Source organism: Stegastes partitus, unplaced genomic scaffold, assembly GCF_000690725.1.
Source record: "Stegastes partitus isolate 25-593 unplaced genomic scaffold, Stegastes_partitus-1.0.2 Scaffold20, whole genome shotgun sequence".
NCBI classification, from domain to species: domain Eukaryota; kingdom Metazoa; phylum Chordata; class Actinopteri; family Pomacentridae; genus Stegastes; species Stegastes partitus.
Genome location: NW_007577751.1, coordinates 1,121,309 through 1,145,985, shown reverse-complemented (window position 1 = coordinate 1,145,985; position 24,677 = coordinate 1,121,309). Strand labels below are relative to the sequence as shown.

The 24,677-nt window shown below is 39.4% G+C and overlaps 3 protein-coding genes across 3 annotated transcripts; 2 read left to right on the top strand and 1 right to left on the bottom strand.

Annotated features, from left to right (window-relative positions):
* The first annotated feature begins 723 nt into the window (after window positions 1–723).
* LOC103365940 (small cell adhesion glycoprotein) lies at window positions 724–4,159 on the top strand. The gene is made up of 6 exons (XM_008293525.1): window positions 724–934; window positions 1,295–1,325; window positions 2,716–2,769; window positions 2,907–2,966; window positions 3,145–3,192; window positions 3,283–4,159. Exons 2-6 carry the CDS (start codon window positions 1,319–1,321, stop codon window positions 3,453–3,455), a joined length of 342 nt encoding a protein of 113 aa, XP_008291747.1. The 5' UTR covers window positions 724–934; window positions 1,295–1,318; the 3' UTR covers window positions 3,456–4,159.
* Window positions 4,160–5,478: 1,319 nt separating this feature from the next.
* On the bottom strand, window positions 5,479–10,387 carry dazap2 (DAZ associated protein 2). Its single transcript, XM_008293514.1, has 4 exons — window positions 10,241–10,387; window positions 8,831–8,949; window positions 8,489–8,737; window positions 5,479–8,357 (listed from the first exon to the last, which is right to left on the bottom strand). The coding sequence occupies exons 1-4, from the start codon at window positions 10,251–10,253 to the stop codon at window positions 8,229–8,231; spliced, it is 510 nt and encodes a 169-aa protein (XP_008291736.1). The 5' UTR covers window positions 10,254–10,387; the 3' UTR covers window positions 5,479–8,228.
* A 3,765-nt stretch (window positions 10,388–14,152) lies between these two features.
* Window positions 14,153–24,143, top strand: pou6f1 (POU class 6 homeobox 1). The gene is made up of 11 exons (XM_008293502.1): window positions 14,153–14,403; window positions 15,072–15,164; window positions 16,102–16,291; window positions 16,443–16,579; window positions 17,182–17,407; window positions 17,990–18,252; window positions 18,349–18,477; window positions 19,067–19,300; window positions 19,490–19,625; window positions 19,708–19,876; window positions 21,792–24,143. The coding sequence occupies exons 2-11, from the start codon at window positions 15,111–15,113 to the stop codon at window positions 22,132–22,134; spliced, it is 1,881 nt and encodes a 626-aa protein (XP_008291724.1). The 5' UTR covers window positions 14,153–14,403; window positions 15,072–15,110; the 3' UTR covers window positions 22,135–24,143.
* The last annotated feature ends 534 nt before the right edge of the window (window positions 24,144–24,677 follow it).

Here is a 24,677-nt window from a genome sequence, read left to right as displayed (position 1 = left end):
CAGAGTGAAGGCAAAAGGGCCAACAAGTGCTAAGCATCTCTGGGAACTCCTTCAAGACTGTTGGAAGACCATTTCAGGTGACTACCTCTTGAAGCTCATCAAGAGAATGCAGAGTGAGCGAAGCAGTAATCACAGCAAAAGGTGGCTACTTTGAAGAACCAAGAATATAAGACATATTTTCAGCTGTTTCACACTTTTTTGTTAAGTATATAACTCCACATGTGTTAATTCATAGTTTTGATGCCTTCAGTGTGAATCTACGATATTCATAGTCGTGAAAATAAAGAAAACTCATTGAATGAGAAGGTGTGTCCAAACTTTTGGTCTGTACTGTGTATATATATTCAGTTGATGTTCATTAAATGTTTTTTTTTAATTACTTTTGTCAATTTCAACTCATTTTAGTGACAGACGTTTTTTTTTTCTCTTTTTTGGGAGGGTATGTATAAATTTGAGGGCAACAGGTCAAAGAGGTGGAAACCGGGATGAGTGCTGTCCTTTGTGACTTTGTGAATGTGGTTTCAATCTAATGAATTATAATGCATTACCACTACTAGCGCTGGGCTGTTAAAACATAAACATAAATGAGTGAAATTAACTTTCTCGTGGCACATATTTCTGCAACGCTTCACGCTGAGGAGTGATACATCCGGGTCATAGAGGATCTCAGAGCGGGGGGAGGAGGAGGGGGGGTGAGGGAAGGGAGGGGCGGAAATCGAGAGCGTGCGTTTCATGACTCACGAGTTACTGCTGGGAGGAAAACTTACAGAGTTTCACACAGACGCGGTTTCAGACGCCTCAGCCGAGTCTCACTGGGTCTGCATTTCCAACCTAAAATAGCGGAGTGCGCTGGTTTCGTCCACCGTCCGAAGCGAACTCAACGGGGAGAGGAGAGCGAGTTATCCCGGCTGTGCGACGCGCTCCTCGGCTGCAGGTAACATCTGACCGCAGCTGCTGGAACAACGACTGATTGATTGAGGTGCTGAATGAGAAGCGTGAAACCTTGACCTAGAAAAAAAAAAAAAGGAGTTTCTGTTTTCTTTTTTACTTCGAGTTCAGGCCTATTTTAAACTAGTTTCGAGAGAAGTTTAGTTTAGTTTAGTTTTTTTTTTTTCGTTAAAGGTCAGACCGGTTTCAGACAAAGGCAGTCAGCTGGGAGATGAAGTGTGACGCTAACAAAGCAGGAAAAACGTGTAGAAATGAAACGTACAGCGTGTAGACACTCTTTAACTAGCTGTAAAACTTTTATTGGGATATCTGTGTTTGTTTTTCTCATTTCCTGTGTTTCTTTCAGGTGTCCAGAGAACCAGAACTAACCATGAATGGTAAGTTAATCAGTTTATTGGGAGCATTACACGATGAATTCATTTTATTTTTTCCTGCTGTGTTGTTTACTGTGGAGAGGAAAACACTTGAGCTCAGCACTGAAACATGATTTTGAAGTACCTTTCCAAAGTATTTCATTTCATGCTGCTTCAGACTTAGGGAGCTGCCACTATTGCTTAATGTTGGATTAGTTATTTGCTTGATAGAAAATGAATTGGCACCTCTTTAAATTCGATGTTTTTCCTATAAGTTATGGTTAGCATGTCATATTTAATGTATCTGTGTTCTTAAATATGATCTTTTTCTGACTTTCATGGTCATACATTACAGTACACTGGATATCTTTGACATTTTATGACACAGGGGACATTTGTGTGTGTTTTTTTATGTTTTAAAAGTGAAAATATGAATGAAAATGACAATAACCACTAGTTGCCCGTTAATCTAAAGCCTGTGGTTACTACTTACATTACAGTTTCAAGTTTTAAACACATAAAACACATGATTAGCATCTAAAATATGTTATTATCGATTAATCAACCCAACGGTGTAAAGTAATGAACATTGGCTCCGCTCCCAACAAATACAACATAAAATAAATCATAAGTAATAATTCATGGTGCTATAAAACCTACAAACACGCTACTTTTAGCATATTAATTATGTTTTGTTATAGATTAATCTATCTAACTGTAAAGTCATGAATATTGGCTCCATTCCCAAAAAATATGACATAAAAATGCATCATATATATTGATCCCTAATGTAAGGTAACACACTACTTTGGTATTTTAAGCACATTTTGTTGATCAGGGCTGCAAGTGACAGTCCATAAAACATCAGAATGAAGCAAAAAAAATGCCCTTGAAAATAATCTAGAGCTGAAAGTGACATCTTCAGATAACTTGTTTACTCTAGCCAACAGTCCTAAACCAGGAAATATTCAGTTTTCTTTAATGTAAAGCCCAGAAAAGCATTAATTAGTCAGAATTTAAATAGTTTTGCTTGAAAAATGACTCAATAATTACTTATCAACTAATCAAATATTTGTCTGATCCCTGTAGCTTTGTCTGTAATACTTGCATGTTCTACTTCGTGAAACTTTAAAGTGCAGGATATTTACTTGGAATGTGTTTTTTTCCCCCCAATAGCGTGACATTTCTACCTCTCTGTTCTCTGATTAAAACTGTTGCATCACAGGGTATTCAGAAATAAATAAGTTGTCAGGTTTGTTTCAGTTCCAGCCCTTATTAATCAGATTACTGTGGCACAACACCTAATATTCTCGTCCTCAGCCAGCAACTCTGCTGTTACACAAGTCGCTCTTAGCTGACTGTGTGCTGAAGATAGAGCGCTGTGACATTTTTAACATGCTTTTTTATCTTGCAGATACAGATAATATGACGACACTTGCCCCCCTCCTCCCAAAAGCTGTGACACAGAGTGAGCACATTGTGTTTTTCAGATCAGTTATGAATGTGCTGATTGGCTTTAAAGGCCGAGTTGCAGCCAACAATTATTGTGATACCATAACCCCATTGTTTGTGCTGTTTTATCAACATGCTGTGTTTTTCTTTCAGCAACAGATGTGGCGACTTCAACGTCACTCCCCACAGACCCAGCCACCACCATCATTCAGGGTAATGTCTACAATTTTCGTGTTTTCTATTGCAGGCAGTCTCCTGGATTCCCACAGTAGTTCTCCATAGCACCATTTACTTCCCCTCAAATACAGTAGAGTCACATGACTTCTATACTTTGTCTGTCTGACACGAGTTATTTAAACCGTCATCTGTTTGTTTCAATTTCCCCCCTCAGTGGTAACAACAGCAGTCCCGTCAGGCCCAGACTCGGCTGTCATTGCAGGTAACTGTTTATAGTTTATCCTGAGATTTTTTTTTTCTCACTGCATCACAAAGTGATAAATGTCGTCCAAATTTTTCTTTATTTTTCCAGTGGTTATTGTTCTCATCCTGCTGACGCTAGCTGCTTTGGGCTTCCTGCTTTACCGGTATCTCTGCCACAACAAAGGAGCCTACAGGACGACAGGGGAGCTGGCTCCAGGAGAGGACCCTGACGAGGACTACGGTAACCAGGCTGTGAGCGAAAAGAAGGAATACTTCATATGAACCTGGTGGAAAAGTTGTCAGGAGTCAGCGTCGCCTGAGAAGGAAAAAGGATCTGCGGAAGAATGATAAGAAATGGGACTGGGTTTTTTTTTTTCTGTATTTTGAGGGAAGCCCGCTCATGGCTGCACACTGTTAAAGAGGAAAACCTTGTTTAAGATGTTATCTGAAAAGCACAAGCAAAACCAAAGATAGACTGTGGGAGTGAACATTGATGGACGTGTAGCAGGTGAAAGACAACAGGTGTGTGCAGATCAGCAGAGCTGGGCACGAAACAGGTGGTGGGATTTTAAAATGTCCACGGTTACAGATCAGGAAATACTCAGCAACAATGTAAATGTAAGAGGAGCTTGTCTGCGACACTATTTATCAGCCATATTTCTCTTTTTAGTATTTGAAATGCATTTTTTCATTCAGACATACTGTATGTTTTTTTCTAAACAAGCCTTGTACAAGCATGTTGTGGTGCTATTGTGGGCTGTTACTTTTATATCTATTTGCTTTTAAAATTATCAATTTTCTATGCAGTTCTTTTATAAGCTAGCCAAAAACAATGTCCTCTTTGTTTTAGGACAGCTGAATGTTATATTGGTTGTATTTGCACCAGGTATTGTTGTGTGTAATTCCCCACCAGACATGGTTACAGATGACTTCCTCATTTGAAATAAATACGAAAGGCAATAAAACTTTTTTTTGGATAGAGTCAACACAGTGTGAAAGCAATCTTTTGTTTAATGTATTGTGAAATAGGCAGTTTTTTTGTTTTTTTTTTAATCAGCACTGCGGCCCACTTCGGACACAGCACACGAGGAATTCAAACATCACATTACAAAACATACCGTACATTACACTAAAAGTTTGATGCACCTCGCCACATTTAGTATAATCCCATACAAACATGTGATGTTAGCTGATGTCAAGTAGAAGTATGCCAGTAGTCTGACTCACCAGATGTAGGCTGCAGGTATAAGCAGCAATTTTTCATTCAGTATTTCTTTCATGGTCTTCCTGATAAGAAGTGGAGTTTTACTGTCCATATCTGTTTTCACTGAAAGCTGCTGCTACTAGAGACTGAAACCTTGATTTTAACAAACCTCAGCAGCTATTGAAAATTTAGCTCTAATGAATCTTCAGCTGTGGATGTGCAGCTACTTACATCATAACTCGAATTCAGTTCAAATGTCGCCTCTAAAGTCATCTTTTTAACTTTTCAGTTGTAATCTCGTCTAAACTCTAACACAGTTCACACCACTTTATGTACTACAGGATAGGCTGGCTTGGACCGATATGCCAGTAACTTTGACTATTCTGACATCAATTTAAGTATATTGTGTTACCATATTCAGCTTATGTTTATGTGTGTTTGTATGTGTACTGTATATACAATCAGTCACAACATTAAAACCACTGACAGGTGAGTTTAATGGCATCAACCGTGTTGTTACGATGAAATGTTCTGCTGGGAAGCTTTGGGTCCTGGAATTTATGTGTTTCTTTGACACTGTCCTGAACCCAGCGTGGCCTCCTCAGCAGGACAAAGACAGGACTGCAAAAACCACATTGGGATGGCTCGAGGAACACAAGGAAGAGCCCAACTGTGTTCTCCCAGCCTCCCAATCTGCCCTAGAATAAGCCTGATCTATGGAGGCCCCCACTGTAGAACCCAGAAGAGCCAACACCCCCAAAGATCTTATATTCAGGCCCCAATGGATCAGAGCTGGTTTTCTTTGCCACAAGGGGGACCTATACAATATTATTCAAGTGGTTCTAACGCTGTGGTTGATTGGTGCTTATTTGTATGTATTTGTGCACAACAAAAATGTATTAAAAGTAGCAGAACCTGCTTAAACAAATATGTTGATCAAACTATTACTTACCTATGATGCAGCGTGCCTTTGAAAATAGACACTTTAACAATAACCAAAATCCCAGACTTCATGCAGTCTTGTATTACAATACGGAAACAACCGCCCGTCCTGTTCTAATAAAATATTATACATGAGAAGGAAAGAACAAAGTTGCCACATTTCAAATTTCCAAAATAACCTTTATTCTAAACTTACATTTTAAATTTTAAGTTTAGTATAAAAAAGTTAAGTGCACCTAAGTTCTTTTTTTCAAAGTATTCCATCTTTGACATGTCTCAGCAAACTGTAGTGACACTCATCTCCTTTAGTAATCTTAAAAGATAGAATGTGTACCAAAGTCCCATCACATCACTTTAGTACATACATCTATTTTACAAAATATTGTAAAGAGAATCCCTGAACTATAAATGTCCATAATCCTTCAACAAAGAGTGATCCTTTTGCTGGCTGTGGTTGGCATAGCATCTACTGGTCAGCTGTAGTTTACAGTACTTCATATTGCTGGGACAAAGCCACCATTATGCTGCTTTACAAACAATCAGAGCAGAGATGGAAATAAAAAGAAAACATTGTCTGAATTACAGTTTTTTTTTAAAGAAAAGTTTTGATAGCTGTGGCCTGTTTCCTCTCGAAGCTGCGTATAATGACAGCGTGAGCAGGAATAAGCGAACCTGGAGAAGTTTTAAAATATACTAAATACTTGAGTGACACATCAGTCATGCCTGGTTTTGTAAATTTTGAGTGAGAGCTGCACAGAAGAGGTTCATCGGAAGAAATGAAGCAGGTTTACACACAGATGGTCTTTCCGACTTAGGTAACACTGAAATCACTAAATGTGGGTCGACAGGAACGCTCTTTGTTTTTTGGTGGCCACAGCTGTTAAAACTTGATATGGTATGTCGGATACCCAGTGACACATTGACACCAAAATGAGGAATATCTACAAATATTAGTCGATGGTATCCATGCTGATGTCTTACCTAGTTTCAGATGCCTTATATACGTTTGCCAGATACTGTACTGTGTTTGCTCAACGACACAAAAACGTCTTGGAAATTAACAATCATGCTGACAGTCATATAGCCTCTTTGCAAAAAGGTTTGCATACACTTACAGGCTACTGAACAACACTACACATCTCGACACTATCTTAAAATGGACTAGACAGGATGAATTTTAAAATCTATAAATGTTCAAAAATGTCACAGCTTTTTTTCTTTTTTTTTTAAGAAACACGAAAAGAACATTTGAAAAAAAAAAGAGAGAGAGTAGCCCCTTGTCTGCAGCTTCTCGGTTTTGCTTTGCAGTGCATTTCAGATAAAAAGTGTTTTTAATCAAATTTGTACATAGCAAAAAGGTGCAAATGTATGAATTAACTTAAAGATGCATTCGACCCACGTAAAGTGACACGAACACGTTAACTAACGATTGCAGTCACGTCACACCGGAGGCTCAATGGACCGACAGTGTCACAACTTCTTGTTCAAGGATATGTTTGCTTTTAAATTGTGACGGCTAAAATTTCAAGTCACAACCAAACGTAAGTGCATTGTAGACCAGATCTTTGGTACAACCAGCTCATTGGTTATACTAACAAATGTATTAGCCTAACTACTTATGTAAATCACTTGAGTTTGGAAAAACAATGAAGGAAAAAAAAGAAAAAATGAAGTTGTGAAATATTTCATGAAGTCTCCTCAACCTTGTTGAAAATGTTGACTATAAACTAATACTATCACAAAAGGTGACATTTTTCTATCGTGAATAAGTACATAGTTGGATGATGCTAAATTGTGAAAGAGAAACAAGGGAGGAAACTTCTTAAAATCTGTACAATAAAACATTTAGTGTATAAACTCTGGGTATCCGACTGTGAAATAGAAACAGGAGACAAAAAAGCTAAAATGTTACACCAACCACCCCTTCCCATTCTTCTTACTATTTGGATTTACTTTAAAATTTCTTTCCTTTAAGTTTACTGAAGTTAATTTGCTTTAATTTAGGGCTATCCCCAGTGCTCTTTGGCACTTGACTATGTTCATCTACAAGTTGCCCAACAAGGTACAGTAAACCACTTTAGATATTGCATTAAATCTTTTCTCGAATTATTAGTTTTTGCTTTGATTTAATTTCTTTCATTTACACGTGATTTAAATAGAACAATCTGTCTGAAAGACAGTTCACTGTGCAACAAATTTGCTGTGGTTTTTTTTTTTTTTCGGATACTGTGCAAAAGACAAGACAATTCTAGCTAAAAGCATCCAGGATGCAGGTTTTTTTTTATACTTGAGATGTAATTTCTCATGATCATCATACTGGTATTTACATGGAACTATTACACACTTATTAATTTAACTACACTAAAAGGTTTCAAAAAAAAGACAAGTGGAGATTTCTTTTTTTTTTTTTTGCGCTTGAACTGCAACTTTGTAACTGCGTTTCACTTTCACCATAAAGCAGCTAAACTATAGAATGCGGGTCTGATATTTCAACATTTTATTTACGTAGCTTTACAGGAATACAAGAACATCTCAATGTAATTTGCGACCGTTCGATCAAAGGAGACATGGTCTCTTGAACAAATACAGATGCCTGAAAGAGTCCAAGTCCAATCTGGAATGACCAAAGAGGTTAGACCCATTGAAGAATTATGGAATGGATTCTATATCATTAAAAATTTGCATTTGTCCTCTCCAGGCAGTGGCATTTATCATTTGATCTCTAGGTCAGAAGTGGAGTACTGTACCTTTCACAAGGGCTCTAAAATATTACATTCCGTTAGGTGATATCAGTATTGTGGCACGGCCAAGCAGCCTGAAGAGGGAGGCGTATGGGATGGGGAAGAACTGGGGAATATTCAGGAATGGGGACACGGTTTAGGCATGAAGAAAGAGTTGAGGAGTTGCTGTTACCAGATGGTATAACCTCCATTGGATCCACCCAGGAAGAAGTTATTCTTGCGCTGTGTCATTACAACGTTGGCACCCTGCATGGCAGCCAGCTGAGCTGCATTAGGGGGGTGTCCAGGAGGTGGGGGCTAGCGAATGGGAGAAACAAACATAGGTTGATCCAAAAAACAACCCCAAAAACAAAACAGCAACCCCAAAACATCTCAACAACATCTTAATATGGCTTCCTTTAAAATTACTCGACTAAGTGGATACTCACTGGGATGGAAACGCTGCTGCCGGCTGTGAAGCGAGCACCAGCATCAAAGCCGCCTTCCACCATCACCGCTGAACCATGCGGGTAGACGGCTCCCATGGGATAGTAAGCCATGGGGACATTCTGACCCACTGGCCCAACTGGCATAGGTGCCTGCATGGGCATGAACACCTGAGTACCAGGGTAGTGGGAGGACATCTGAGGCACCTGACCAGGCACCTGAGGTGGAAGCACATATCTGGGCTGGTATATCTGCAGAGATGGAAGAACAGATTATAAACCCTTGAGAACTGTTACTGTGTGTATTAAATGTGCTATCATATGACTTGGAAATGCAATAGTTACCTCAGAATATGCAGGTGGTGTGTCTGTGTAAGGAGGTGCCTGAGGAGACATTTGCATAGCAGGAGGGTATACAGGTGCAGTGCTCTGCTGAGGGTACACAGCCTGCTGTGGATATGAACCTGCAAAACAACATTTTACTTTATGGCAAATACCTTTCATGTAGTCCTAACAGTGACTGACACAGAAATCCCAAATTAAGCGAGTGATGATGTTTTTGTGGCAGCTTGTTTAAGCAGTAAAGAAAAAGAATTTCAGAGGTGACACATTAGTTACAGGCAGAGGCCAAGATAAATATGTCACATTTAGAATAAAGAATAATTCAGTATGAGTAGTAATAAAAAAAAAAAAGGTTAATATTTAAATATGAATATTAGAGGCATGTAGTGAAAGGTACTGTCCGTTACAGTGGTTCACCTGGAGAGGGCCTGTAAGTGCAATTTAATTTAGCCTCAAAGAAAATATTTCTTTCAAGAGGTCCGATTATTCCAGAAATATCTACGCAATTTCAAGCTTGTAATTCCAATTTGAAGTAAGGTATAAAAACTGACAATATGCCACAAAAAATAAACATAAAGAGCTCAAATGGCAATTAACCATGAGTATATCAACAGGAAAACTGTGTATTTTGATAGTAGACTGATTTTTGAAGGAAACGTTCCAAAGAAAAATCTGTTTTTTTTTATATAATAAATGTGAATAATTTCAGTTTTTTTGTCTTCTAATGGGACAAAACAGGACCTTAAGGCATCACCATGGGCTCTGGAAATTTGTAATGGACATTTTTTTCTTGCCACTAGCTGATCCTGTCGAGACCAAAAGACTAATTGAGAAAACGCTTGATAGATGAATTTGGAATTAATATAATCATTGGTAGCAGCCCGCAGCTTAAGTGCACGGATGCATCAAACCATGGGTGATCTGTTGAAATAAATTAAAACAAGATGCGGTGTATATATGTTTGTGCACACGGACATATTTATACGCATAATATTCAAATACTCCTGAAATTACTGATAGAAATTTAGACTTTCATGCTGGATCTTACAAAACAAAGAGGAGAACAGCAAACCAAAACAGTAAAGTCATGTCAGCTATGCCTTTAAATCTGCCTGTATTGAGTGATGTTAGCTAACTGAAAAATATGTGAGCTGCCCACTAATGTTACAGGAACATAATGTGACAGTAAAATTTGGCATCTGTCCGCTGTAGTGTTGGATAATAAGCTCGACGGCTCGGTTCAGCGTGTGTGCTACACTGTTACCCAGAAAGCGTCAGTTTATTGTTATGTACGTAGCTAAACGTGAAGTCCGCTTCAGATGGCCATAACGACAGCTCCTCGTCTCTAGTTTCACCGTCAGCGTCGTTTAGCGGACAGCTGGCTAACAAGCTAAATGGCGTGTAGAGAAATACCTTTGTTGTTCATGGTTGTGGACTGATCCGGAGGCTGAGGAGTATCGGAGTGAACGGAGTTCTGCGTCTCTTGTCACGGCCTTATTACAGGTTACGGCTTCACACGATCATCCACTTCCTTGTTTTTCAGCTTCTTGTTGTTGTGGAAGTGGTGACGTCACCCGCTCCTTGTCTGCGGCCCGACGCACGTACGCACGCAGAGGCACGCATGCGCCCTCTACTGGCACAAACAGAGTGAAAGAAGGTGAAGTGAGGTGTTCACAGCTTGTAAAGGCAAATGAGACATAACAGGAGAATTTAATATTATAACATTACTGGATGATTGCTACCGTTACTGTGGCTGCATTATGAATGTTTTAATGTCGAAGGGTAAACCAGGGTAAGATGTCCACCAGAGGGAAGAATTTCAATTCTGGCCTTTTCTTAGATGGTGGCAGCCTTGTTATTCTTTAAATAACTTTGTTCTGGGCTGAGGAAATTGAAAGAAATGGAAGTACTCTGGCAGTACAAAATAAGCCCCAGTTAAATAAAAAATAGAATACACTTACACAAATTCTTTTGCACTGTTTACAGGGGAGTCACATGGATGATTATTCATTAACTCTTTTCAGGACTTTCATGTTGCCATACGTAGAAGAAAGAATAAGTGTAAAATATTTGTTGGTATTCATCATAGACTTTTATACTATGTTAAATAAATTTTCTGATAGGTTGACTGATTTTGGTTCCAAATACATGACAAATGTCTGTCTTTTTATTTAAAAAAATCTTCAAAAAATAAATACAATACCTGTCACCTAAACCAAATGGCCTGGGTTCCAAAACACCCCAAAAGTTCTGAATAGGGTTAAAAAAAAAACAAAAAAAACGGTGTAATATGTAAACATGTAAGAGGAGGAATTTTGGAACATCAATGATTTTCAACACTCGAGCCTTCGCTAATTTTCTGATAAATTGTGTTCATGGCATGAATTACAAGTCTGCATTTGGAAATACAAAGGAGAATGATGACACTTGATTCAGCTGAATGTATTTCTTCTTCTCATCATCGCCAATCTGCTGCTTTTTCTGGTTTTGTTGTTGAGGGAAAGCTGTGAGATTTCACTGTAGCCAGGTGACAAGTAAACCCTTTTCATAAAAGGATGAGACGTTGTACATTTGTACAGTTTGGGGCCCTGAATATTTTAAGAAATGGAGTCAGAACTCCCATTTTATTAATCATTAAATTTTACAACCTACTGTTGTCTATACAGCAAAATGACAATAAAACTTGATTTGATGTGATCAAGCTACATTAGCTTGCTGTAGCACAAGCTAGCAAACTTGAATTCTTTGTTACTGTAGGCTTCTGATGATTGGTGATTTGATGATATTTTTATTTTCAGTAATTCATATATCAATTATAAAAAATTCAAGAAAAGTTCTAACTTTTGCCTAAGGCAGATCAACTACAATAAATAAGCACTAATCAAATCATCAGAAAAAATCCCAAATATATTACATTTATTTTGCTGTTAATATTACATTTAAAAAAATAAAATGTTGATATACTTATGCGTGAGTAACAAGTTTGCTTTAATCAAAATGACTCATGATTGACCTGGTTTGCCGTAATAAATGCTTTAATCTTTTAAATAAGCATAGAGACCTGGTGGATGAAGGCAACCCTCTGTCTGAAATGACTTGTTAGATAACAAATAGTGGAGTTGTGACATTCAGGTGTCTGACTACGACCCTGAATGACCCTCCAGCTTTCAGCAGCAGTTCTTGTCTTTTTCTTGTGCTACATTGTGTCAATTGAGTAAAGCTACATTTAATGGTGCCTTTTTTAAAGTCACTGATCAAAACCGTGTCTATATATTGATCTTATTTTTGTTCAGTGTAAAATCAATGAATCTGTTATTGATATGAAAAGGTGCCACATAGACATTTAAGTAGTCACTTCCCCAAACAAGGGACACAAGAGAGAACAGCAGAGTAAAGCATGCCTATATATGGTGACACATAAAGGAATGATCTACTCTGCTGTTGATCTGCAGCAGAACAAACATGTAAAAGCAATAGAGAATGTCCCACGAGCATTCACTGTATTATATTCCATTGTATTTTGAAAATGCCATGTGGTGCCTGAATTTAGTGTTTTCCTTTACGTAAACATATTTCTAACATAAAATGATGGAGAAAAGGCACAAACTGCTGCATAAAAATTCACCAGAATGCAGGAAATAAACTGTTTGACACTAATCATTTCCTGGTGGAGGACCTTTAGGCCCTCTGTCCAAACAGAGCAGTACAATAGTCAACTGATTGTGGTTTATGTAACACATTTAAAACAACAGATGTTGAACTATAGTGCTTTCCAATAAAGAAATAAGGAAAAATGTTAAGAATTTACCTAATGAGTTTAAATATTAAGGTTAAGACTCTACAAAACAACTTATTAAATACATTTACTTGACTAAATATTAGGATTAAGCTGCTGCAATATTATTTGTAATACAAAATATATACAATAGTGCCTGGTAACAGTCTGCACACTTTAGTTTATTAGATCATTTAATATGGACTATAACCTTAGTGCAGATGTATGTGGTGTTGTGGTGATGTAGCAGTAAATATAAGTCATGCACAATGTGTCTTGGAGCAGACATTTCACTAGTTTGAAACTGAAGCAGCCAAATGGAATCCAGCGGTCATTAAATTTACTTTTTATACCCATGCTTTTCTACTATGAGCCATATATATTCATTCACTGTATGTTACATAGCCATAATATTAAAAAAAAAAAGAAACAACAGAGACAAATGAACTTTGCAGCTGCAATTCAAATGTCAATGTAGAACTAATCAATAAGAACAACTTAATCTTGTACTTCTTCTACCATTTGCATGCATGGATCTGATATTTAACCTAGTAAACTAATACATTGCTAAACATGAGGTAATAAAAACAATATCTGACATTTTAAGCAGAAAAACAAGTCCTTAGGTTAGTCAATGCTAACAATTCTCTTGCTGACCACTTGATAGAGCCCATTTTCATTTCACTTAATAAACTAAAAACGTATAATAATAGCTGCCTCTGTTTATCTGTAAATCACTAAAATAATTTTACTGGTTGTAGGAAATCAAAAGAAGTGTATAAAAGCAGTGACAGTATATATTTGTACTGTCAAAATATTCTGATTATTATTGTTGACTGCTTTTGCCAGGAAATCCAGTGTATTCAACCCTCACAATTCCCCTCCTGACCACATGATACAGCATAGCCGGTAACAGTTGCCTCTGCTGTTCTTTAAATAGCATTAAATCATTTTAGTGGCAGCAGGAAATCAAAAGAAGTGTATAAAAGCAGTGGCATTTGTACTATCAAAATATTACTATTATCATTGTTGACTGCTTTTTAAAATTTTTTTTTTAAAGGAAATCGACTATATATATATATATATAATTTTAAAGAAAGTAGACATTGTTCTACACATAATTAATGCATACATCATAAATGCATTTAAAAAGTAAAAAAACAAAAAAAAGGCATATTCTAAGTTCATAGTATAAATAATCTATTTTATCCATCTATATTATTCTACATATAGTTGCCAATACATGCAAGGATGTTGTGTGATTACACTCAGAGCACTTGATTTTGATAAATTCCCATTATTTATCTAAATCTGCTCTGTTTGTGTGTTATTTCCGTCTTATTTTAGCTGCTGCCTGTCAGCCTGTACATCCCGTCCGCCGCCACACTGCTCGGCTGTGCGCGCTGCGTCCCCTTTAAGAGAACCATGGCACCTCTCAAGTCGAGGCAGACATTTTTCAATGCAAGATTTTTTCTTGCATAAATTATGTTCATGACGTAGTGCAAAAGGCCAATTTTGTGGCAATTTTGTCCGACTTTACAGCTCAAACAGGATTCTGTGAGACACCTCAAGGATTCTTGATTATCTGAACTGTTGCAGAAAGGGCATCGTCATTAAATATTAAGAGAGAGGAGATCCTAACATTGCAACCCTCCTTATCAATGCAAATACCTCTTTTGTGTGCAGTCACAGCGCCTGTCTGGGAGCTGAGATGAATTTTTAATTATGTGTGACTGAAACAAACTGTGACAAGGACCTTTTTAAGAGCGGAGGATTACAGAAAATAAGCTGCATTTACGCGGTAAGTTGAATACAATAACCGGACTGTGTTCGCGCTGGCTCTCCGCGCAGAGCAGCGAAATGGCGAGAGGAAATGAGTTTTGGTTAATATGCAATGTTCGTAATTAGCATAATTTATATATTTATGATAAAGAGAGGGAAATCCATAATATTCGGTCTCTAGACACGGGTCGAGGTGGTTTCTGTCGCCTGTGCCTGGTGCTTGCTGCTTGTCCTCAAAAGTGGCCGACGCGGCGAGACTTTTATTGGGCAGGATGGGGGTGGGGAGCCCATCAACACTCGCTGAAGTTTTGACAGATCCTCCTCACAAACGGGGCATTGCAGCAGGGAACGCACCACCTCGAGTCGTTTCTGTGATCTGGCATGAATTTGCAGCCACTTCGTGTCCACGATCAGCGTGTTTGATCACGCTTCCTGCAGCAGAAGTGCAACACAGTGTGGCCTGTTTATAGGCCCCTCCAAATAGTCTGCTCCTGCAATGACAGAAATAGCCATGAATTTAAAAAACACTGTCTTCTGCATGTGGGTCTGTTTAACCAGCATTTGTCCCTAAAGTGTCAATAGTGTGAGCTCGCAGGCATCCAGATAGATTTGTATTCCTAATGTGGCTGCAAAGCTTATAAGAAGCAGTGGGATAAGAGTTTGTTTAATCAGTGTTTGTTTACCCAGAATGCCAGGAAGACAGTGACTGTGGTGGTGCAGCAAGCCATGAACTCCCAGGATCTGCCTGCCAAAGATGCCCCACTTACTGTCAATGAGCAGGTAACACTCACCTGTTTGTTGGAGAGCAGTGAGAAGGCCTCCTCCTCCAGCTATAATGACAGCAAGCCCAGTCACACACTTATCCCTCCAAGTTCTTTGCTGCCATTTGCTCCTGTCACCCTCCATGTGCCAACATACCACATCATAATGATTAACTGCCGTGCAGCAGTCCGTTGAGATCAGGTGCCACTTTTATCGCCTAATAATACCTGCTGCTCTATGCTTGTGAGGGTTACCAATCTTTAAACTGCCGTGCTTAATAATTAATTGTGGTTTTTCTCTCTCTAGTAACATTCTGTGTAGACATAGTCAGCAAACAAAAAAGCAATGCTCTTCACGGATGCACCGAGGCCAGCTTGAAGGAAAGCATTGCTTGAGCTGCTTGTTGGCTGATGCTCTTATCATTGTTTTTGGTGTACTCATGCTCTTTTCATTTGTGTCTCTTCTTTTCTGTTTGTTTTGTTTTGGGTCATTGTGTCCTAACATGTGCTTGGCTTCTCTGTTCTCCTTAGCCATTCACTGTCTGACTGCAGAAGTCTTTTTTCAGCCATTTAAACCCTGCACTTTGAAATACCCTGCCAAAGACAACCAGGTATGCATCCTCCTCTCTCTTCCTGCATTGTCTCTCTGCACCTTGTCCTCCAGCCCAGGTTGTCTTGCTGCCTCTCCGTTAGGTCTCTCATTATTGCATACCATGAATCATCAGTTAAGTCAGTATCGGGCTTACTACATGCTGTTAGAGGGGGAATTTATAAAGTAGGGACATTTTGGCTATTTTGTGACACTTCTATTGCTACATCAAGTGAAGCTTTTATCATATTGTTTCACAACTGATTGCAAAATTACAGCTTATTTATCAGGTTCAAACAGATAAAGAAATTATTCGGCTGCTCTTTTTGCATTTAAGCCATCTTATGTATTCCTGATCACTGCACAGGTCATTGTGATGTCTGGCCATGAGACTATTCGTGTGCTAGAGGTAGAAGTCGATGCGTCTCAACCATCATCCGTAACCGATGGGAAGAGCGAAGGCAAAGCTGAGGAGGGAGTGGCTCGGGCGCCAGAGCAACCTGATGCCGGCAGCACCCAGGAAAGCCCCACGATGCCCCAGAGCACCGGGGGAGTAGGTAAATCACGGCCGTGCCAGATGATGAATGACTTATTACTCCTCATACATGCATGACACAAATGTAGTGAACTGCTGATGAGAACTAGCTGTGAAGTCAAAAAAAAAACTTCAAATGTCAGTAAGAACCAACCCTGACTGTGCTCCTGCAGTGCTGGGTGAGCAGCAGGTGGTATCTGTAGAGGCTCTGGCACCCGCTGTCCAAACACTGACCCCCGCTGTTCCCATCAGCGTGTCCCTGCCCCAGCCACAGGCCGCCATGCCCATCACCGTACAAGGTTGTCCACAGGTATGACAGTGAACTTACACGCTTGCTACATTGTCTGTATTCGTCTTTAGTCATCAGAGAAAGAAAGGTGTAGTCAGTAGTTGGCTGTCTGATTAATTCTTCTTGATCTAAAGGTAGGGTCAGAAATTAGCAACAGCTAGGAGTGCACTGCTGTCTATAAAATGCTGAAATTCACATTGACCCCAGTTGCATTTCTCCCTATTCACGTTATTTCTTGTCCAATATTTATGTGTCAGGAAGATTATTGTCACTGTTGTCACCCACAGGCTGTTGCAGGTGATAGATCTTTAACTTATGGACTGAGGCCACTGCTTTAAAAAAGCTGAACTGAGATGCCTGAATTTATAGCCTGAAGCTGTAGAAACTGTTGGCGCAACACTTTCAGCAATTCCAGTGGTAAAAAATAAACCCCCTAATATGGTTAAAAAAAACAACAACAGCTCAGTATTGTAGTTCTTCAGTGCACACTCAGTGCAAAAGTATTAGCTGAGGAAAAATAATGCCTGTAAAAGTACAACAGTAATTGGAAACATAGTTTAAGGTGAAAAAAATGCTCCTATTGTTCATGGAAAACACTGTTTTTCACTTATACCACACACCAGGTGCTGACCCAGGAAAGTCTGGCCACTCTGATGACGGGTATGATGGCCCAGGCAGGGTCGCTGGGCCAGCCTCTGCTCATCCCCCTCAGTATGGCGGGTTCCATCGGCGGTCAGGGTGGCTTGGCTGTTCTCACCCTTCCAACCACCAGTGTAGCTACTCTGCCTGGCCTCGCAGCAGCTAACCCAGCTGGAAACCTCCTTAAACTGCCCTTTGCTGGCCTTCAAGGTAAAACACACTCCATGTACGTCTGCTCCCCGTTTGACCTCTCATAGTCAGAAGGTGTCTGAGTTTAATTTGTCGAGATCACAGTTGACCGATAAAACGGAACATGCACACACCGTCCTTTTTTCTCGACATCTTATGCAAAGACAATTACTAAGTGTGTTTGCTGTGTGGGTGGAGGAATGACACTCCATCACTTTGGTCCAGACTGACCTACGGCAGGGCATATCAGAGCTTTTGTACAGATATTATTGTTCCACAGAGGATCAGCCCTGCTAATTTTGGTATCCCATAGATGTTATCTGCAGTATTAGGCAAAGTGTCTCAGCAGTTAATGGGCCGATAGTTGTGAAGTTCAGGTCAGAGTTAACATCAGTCTTAGCTGATTGTGAGCTAGTTGGCATCTAGCCCAAAGCCCCACCTTGCCTCAGCACACAGAACTGTTAGCGTAGCTGCAGACTCTTAGTCTTGTTAAAATATTACACGCATCTGCAGCTGCATGCTTGCAGTGTGGACAGTCACACAGTACTCAGCCAGTTTTCGTTCATTACTAAACAATACCATGTTGCAAACTTTCTCCTGCAGCTGCAACCGTCCTGAACTCGGTCCAGCCGCAGCTGCAGACGAATGCACAGACAGTGTTTCAGCCTCAAGCAGCCTCCTTACAGCCGGTTCAGGCCGCTTTGCAGCAGGTGACACCTCAACAAGCGCAAGTGACTAATGCACAGGTCACTGCCGCTCAGGTGGCAGCAGCCCAGGCGACTTCTGCCGCCACCACCAGCGTGTCTCAGTCCAACATATCTGTGGCAGCTCTTCAGACAGCAGGACTGTCCCTCAACCCAGCTATTGTAAGAACGTCTTCATACAGCTGTTTGCAACTGGCCTGTGTGTCATGGTTTTATTTTGCTGTGCTCTATGAACATGCTGTGATTATTCTCCCTCAGATCAATGCTGCTTCTTTGGGAGCGCAGCCTCAGTTCCTCAGTTCTCTTACGTCCACTCCCATCATCAGCAGTGCCATGTCCACCATGGCTGGCATCACCAGCCAGATCATCACAAATGCCCAGGGACAGGTGGGTACCATAAGATACGGATACTGCAATAGTTTCATTCCTTAAGTACAATTTAAGTAAAACAAACACCCTCCAATACCATCATTGCCTCCAGAGTGGCCAATAGCTGAAAACAAGACTAGAGGACACAACGGACTTCATAAACAATGAGAAAAACACAAGAGCAAGTGCAGATGGTGCATTTTTGCTAAACTTTTATACTGAGTCACATTGATCAAAAGTCCCGCTCATTCAGAGTAAAATGCATTAAATTGTTTTCATGTGTTTTCTTCACTTTTGTGGAAAACATCCTGCAGCTTCCCGTTAACATTAGTCAGCAGTGTTGTTTCAAGGCAGTGGAGCATGAGACAATTTCTGTGAAAAATGATTGTACTCTCAAATAGCTCTGCCACTCAGCCCCACCATTAGGGCAGCTCATTGGGGCTGTGCTGTGTTTATTCCTGAAAAACATCACTTTATCCTGAGTGAACTGCTAACAGGTTATCCCAGTGACTACCGTGTCCTGGAAGTGGTGTAAGACAACAAAACTACCTCAGAAGGTTATATTAAATTATTTCTTACGTATTTTTGTTTAATGTGCTGTTTACAGGTCATAGGGACCCTCCCGCTGTTAGTGAACCCAGCCTCTCTGGCTGGAGGGGCTGCAACTCCCACCCTCCCTCTCCAGGGTCTGCAGGTCCAGACTGTCACCCCACAGCTGCTTCTCAACACCCAGGGCCAGATCATTGCCACCGTAGGGAATGGACCTGCTGCAGTCGCAACTTCTGCTGCAGTTCTGCCTAAAACTGCTGCTCCTCCAACACTTGCCAAACCCAGCACACAGGTATGCAAACAATCAGTCTGAATTTTGTTCAGTCAGAAAGGACAAAATAAGTACTACATTTACACAGTAAAAGCTGAAATAAACGTAGTGTATAATCTTGGAGGAGATCATAAAAGTATTTATTTTTCACATGGATCATAAGATGTTACGTCTAATAACCTAATTTGTGTATTGTTTGTACCCTCCCAGGCTTCGGTAACAACTGTCACTCAGTCACCAGTTGTCATTGCTCCTCAGCCATCTGTACTAAAGACGGCCACCACGCTCTCCTCCACAGTACCCATCACCTGTGGAGACATAGCAAAAGTGGGCCAGCTTGTCAGCAGTATGTACACCTGCTTCTCCCATACAAGCATAGATCTGTTTTAAGAAGGCAGATATTTTTAACCAGATTTTCTAAATTGTAGAACCCCAGCAGGCCGTCAGCAGTGAGGAAGGCATTAATCTGGAGGAAATCCGAGAGTTTGCCAAGAATTTCAAGATCCGTCGGCTGTCCTTGGGGCTTACTCAGACGCAAGTAGGGCAGGCTCTTACTGCAACGGAGGGTCCGGCTTACAGCCAGTCGGCTATTTGCAGGTAAAGTACTGTTTTTGTTGCCTTTCATGCGAAAGCTTTTTTCAGTAATGCACCGTAAATACAAATTTATTTGAGTTAAGAAAGTGTCAGTTATGCATTCACAACAGGGTGTACACATTTGACCTTTTTCATAGCATGCTCTTTAATGGCTCTGGTCCATTAAAAAGCAAAGCATTGTTTAGTGAGACAATATCTGGAACACCAAACCCTGGACCGAGCTCACCTAAATAGAATCTGCCTGTTTAGATGTGATGTCCTTCTGATAACACTGTATGTGGGGGCAAGCCTCCACTGCATTGGCTGAGGCTCTGGTCTTTTCAGCATGATGCAGCACTATATCCTGTGTTGTTTTAATAGATCCTAAAAAATTTCTATTCATTTGTCAGTCTACCACTTTCCTGGCAATGCATACACTCTATGTCGGTGCAGGACATGTTTTTCCCAACAAGGCTGCCGTATGACTGCAGACACTTGCAGATGCTGCACCTCACTGACTGAGCCTTAACATGCACTGGTTTGAAAACAATTTATCCGCCACTCTAAGACTTATAAAAGACGTGGCTAGTACTGTATTTACCTTGTCCTAATGATACTTCTGTCGCTAGCGAGGGAGTAGCATTGACCCTCCAAAACCTGGCTGCCTCATATTCAGTTTTTCACCTCCAAAATAAAAGCAGTCCTGTACTTTTTTATTTTCTAGTAATACCTCAGCCAGAATGCAGCATGTGTCATCTTAAGATGTCAACTAACAAAATAGCTTACTGCTACTGTCTAACTCACTTCAACCTTGTAAATCCTCCTTTTCGTGAATTCAGCATGTTTGACCTAATCAGCAGGTCCAGCCATCGTTAATGTTATTAAGTACACACACGCTTTTCCTGTTTTTACTATCAAACTATCTGCTGTGAAAAAAGGCCTACTTGTGCATACGTTTATTTATTTATATTATATCCACATAAATTGCTTTTCTCAATAAATTAGAACATGAATGCTGGTAAGTTGCCCATTCAAGCTTTTACTATGATTGAGTTGCACTTATGCTCAGCGACATATTGAATCTATCTGTTTATTTATGTTTATTTATTTGTGGGTTGTTTAGGCATCTTGGGGATAAAATTTATTTTAAGAACATTGGGATTTACGATTCTGTGAGCACACATTTTAAGAATTGTTTAAATATATTGTTTTCAACCCTCCAGTGGTTTAAATATGTGTTCAGAAATTGCTGCAAAATTTGGTGCAGACGTTCACGGTGCCCTGAGATTGAACTGACAGAATTTAGGCTTTAAAATGAATGATTTTCTATCATGAGGTTAATATTTCTAGTTTAATTTAACCCTTATAGGACAGATTGTGAACTTTGGATTAAGGATTAACTGTAACAGCTTTGGTGATTTATTTGTTTATTTTAAATCTAGTGTCACCATCACATCAACATTTTCATTAGAGACATTAACATCAGCCTCAGCTGTGCTTTGTGTTTTGTGCTACTCAGCAAATGTCAGCATGTTGAGATGAGATGGTTAACATGGTAAACATACCTGCTAAATGTCGGCATGCTAGCATTGTCAGATGGCAGCATTTAGCTGAAACCTCTGCTGTGACTAAACACAGCTTTACAGAGCGTCTAACATGGCTCTGGACTCTTCTCTTGTTTTGTCATAAATCAACATGATTTTATTAATGTTTTACTATTGACAGAAAAAGAGTTGCCAATATCTGTTGAAGTCTGTAAGTTCAATCATTTGGTTAAAGTAGTTTGAACTTGTAACCAGACTGTCTTGTGCAACTTTTCTACAATTCTGGTCTATATGAATTCACAGGGATTGAATTGATTTATTTCTTATTTGCCCAGCAGAGCGACAGTACATACAGCGTCATACAGTGTGAACTTTGTTTTTATTTTTTACCGCAGATTTGAGAAGCTGGATATCACCCCTAAGAGCGCTCAGAAGCTGAAGCCGGTCTTGGAGAAATGGCTGGCTGAGGCCGAGCACTGGAACCAGAAAGGCCAGCAGAATCTGATGGAGTTCGTCGGCGGTGAACCTTCCAAAAAACGCAAGCGGCGCACCAGCTTCACCCCGCAGGCTATAGAAGTCCTCAACTCTTATTTTGAGAAGAATGCACTGCCAACAGGCCAGGAGATCACGGAGATCGCGAGGGAGCTAAACTATGACCGGGAGGTTGTGCGAGTATGGTTCTGCAACCGGCGACAGACGCTGAAAAACACAAGCAAGATCAATGTCTTCCAGGTTTAGCAGCGACCTCATTCTGGGAGAGTTTGCCACTGGTCATTTGTCCTTTTGGGAATTCGAACATGTAATGCAACAGCACAGATCTGGATTGTGTTGTGTGAACGACTCCATTAAGGCTGAACGAATATGAACTTTTTTTTTTTTTTTTGTGAAAATGAAGGAAATTATGAAAGAGTACTAAAACTGAGTAATAGTTGTGTTCTAAGGCTGTAAATGTGTACACCACTTGTGCGTGGTGCGTACTAAGTCAAACTGCATGGTCCTCTCATCATATTCAGTGATAATAATACAGTGATGATAACATGTCATATTTAAAAGCATTTGATGAACTTTTATACGAGTGGTTTTATAGGTTACCCCTCTTACTCATTTTTAATGTTTGTGCATTAAGTCACATTGATTTTAGTCACTCTGACATCGACTGACATTATGCTGATATTGAAATAATAGACTTCGGCCACAGTTGATAACATGAAAGCTCTAGCTGCTCATTTATTTAATAGTCACATATTCTTTGTCCTGCAGCTCTGCAGACAGAAATGAGATTCTGACAGACAAATGATACATAATCTTATTTTCATTAGAATTATTTGTCCAAGGAACTACAGAAATGACTTTGCTCTCTGTGGGCTCCTGGCTCTGCCACAAGTATTTTGGGACAATCGTCACTTTGATAGTTCTTAAGTGATAATCAATGAAGGATGAGCTTCAAATATGTAGTCATTTCCTCTTTTTTTGGCTCGGGTGCCCATTGGGCGAGTCATTTCTGATGTTCCTCGGACAACAGATTCTTATAAAGTAGCAGCTCGGGCTATTGTCTGTGGTGCCACAGTTGTAAATGTGTTTTAGTTTTTTATGTAACTTGTTTTATTTGTGAGTGACTGATCATGCAGATGCACTTAGTGTTTGTGTGAGTGACATATGTGTGTGTGAATTCATCAGTCTGTCTTTGTTTTTACACCTTCTGTTTAATGTGCTTGTAATACTCTGAGAGTACTTTTTTTATTATTATTTTGCTTTCTGTTTGTTTACTGCTTTGACTCTTCGCTTAATAGCCTTCTGCTGCATTTGTCATCTGGAGTTAGACAAAGCAGATTTGCAAAATAGGAACTCATTTGGCCTGTTATGAAGTCAACTTAATATGATGTCATGTTGCCTGAAACATTAGTGCCAGATTTTTTGAAATACTCATACCAAGCCTAAAATCAATCAAATTGATTAAAAATTATAATTAACTGTTTAGGAAAGGAAAGCACGTTATGACTTTCAGTCTGAACGAGTTAGAAGACAGTTTGCATCTGCAGTATAAACGTATTTTCTGTAGGAACAATACGGTGGCAGTTCTCTTTATCTTTGCTGATATTTCAAGAATTCTTTGCACTTTAGTGACAGCAGGGAAAGTGAAAGAGTTATGAATGGTTTACGTACAGTCAAGATTTTAATTGTGTTTGTGAGAGAATTTAATGTTTGTATTGTGAGGTTCTTGACCCGTGAGAGGCTTTGCAAAATGTAGCAGTACTGGCAAAATTGCAATCATCAACTTGACAAGCAACATCTATTATTAAGATTAATTTACTTTTTAAGCAGATGAAATGTAAAATACTGCAGAATATAAAAGCTAATATGCATTAATTACATTAAAAAAATGTCTTTGAGTTTGTGAATTATACGTTGAACGGTGCATTTTATGCTCCACCTCATATTTGCCTTTTAAATGCCAGTAGGCTTATATTGCAGTGGACATATACCTAACCGTAGTATTACAAAGGTCTTGCTTTAACATGTGTTTACCTTCATATTCAATATGGGAAGACAATATATGATATGGTTTAATATACTAAGTTATCCAATAGAGAGGAAAAAGAGCTAAATTAGATGAATAAGATGCAAACTATTATACATTTGACTCCACAAAGCACAGAAAAGTTCAGGTTTTACTGAGACAAGTGAAAAAGTTGGATGCTTTTTGTCATTTTCTGTCAGATAAATAAACCCTGTCTTTATTAATCAATCTTAATTGTCCTGTGTCAACATACTTTTAGTTTAGGTGTCGGCTGTAACCGTAAGTGACTACTGACGTCCATTAAACATGTAAATAAGGTACTTTTTACACCTAAAATCCCCCAGGATTATGTGTTTGCAACAGAGAAGGCTGCACTTTCAGGACTGCACTTCTAGGACCCTTGTTTGTCACAACAATGCTTCCTGCCAAATTGGCATAACACTGAGGAGCACAGTAAATGGTTTTAAAAGTTTATTCCATCCAAAATACTACTTAAAGTGTTCACACATAATAACACTTTATGTTCAAGTACTTAGAATTTTAAAGATTTCTTCCATCTAAAAATGAATTGTAGTTAAAAATATTTGTTTCACACAAACTACTACTTTCTTTCCAAGTACTCAAAGTTTTAAGGTTTTATTCCACCCAAAATATTACTTACAGTTTTAAAGATCCGTCTCACCCAAAATAATACTCCCAGTCTAAGCATGAAAAATGTAAAGGTTTATTGAGTTCAAAGTACAACTTAAAGTTTTAAATGCAT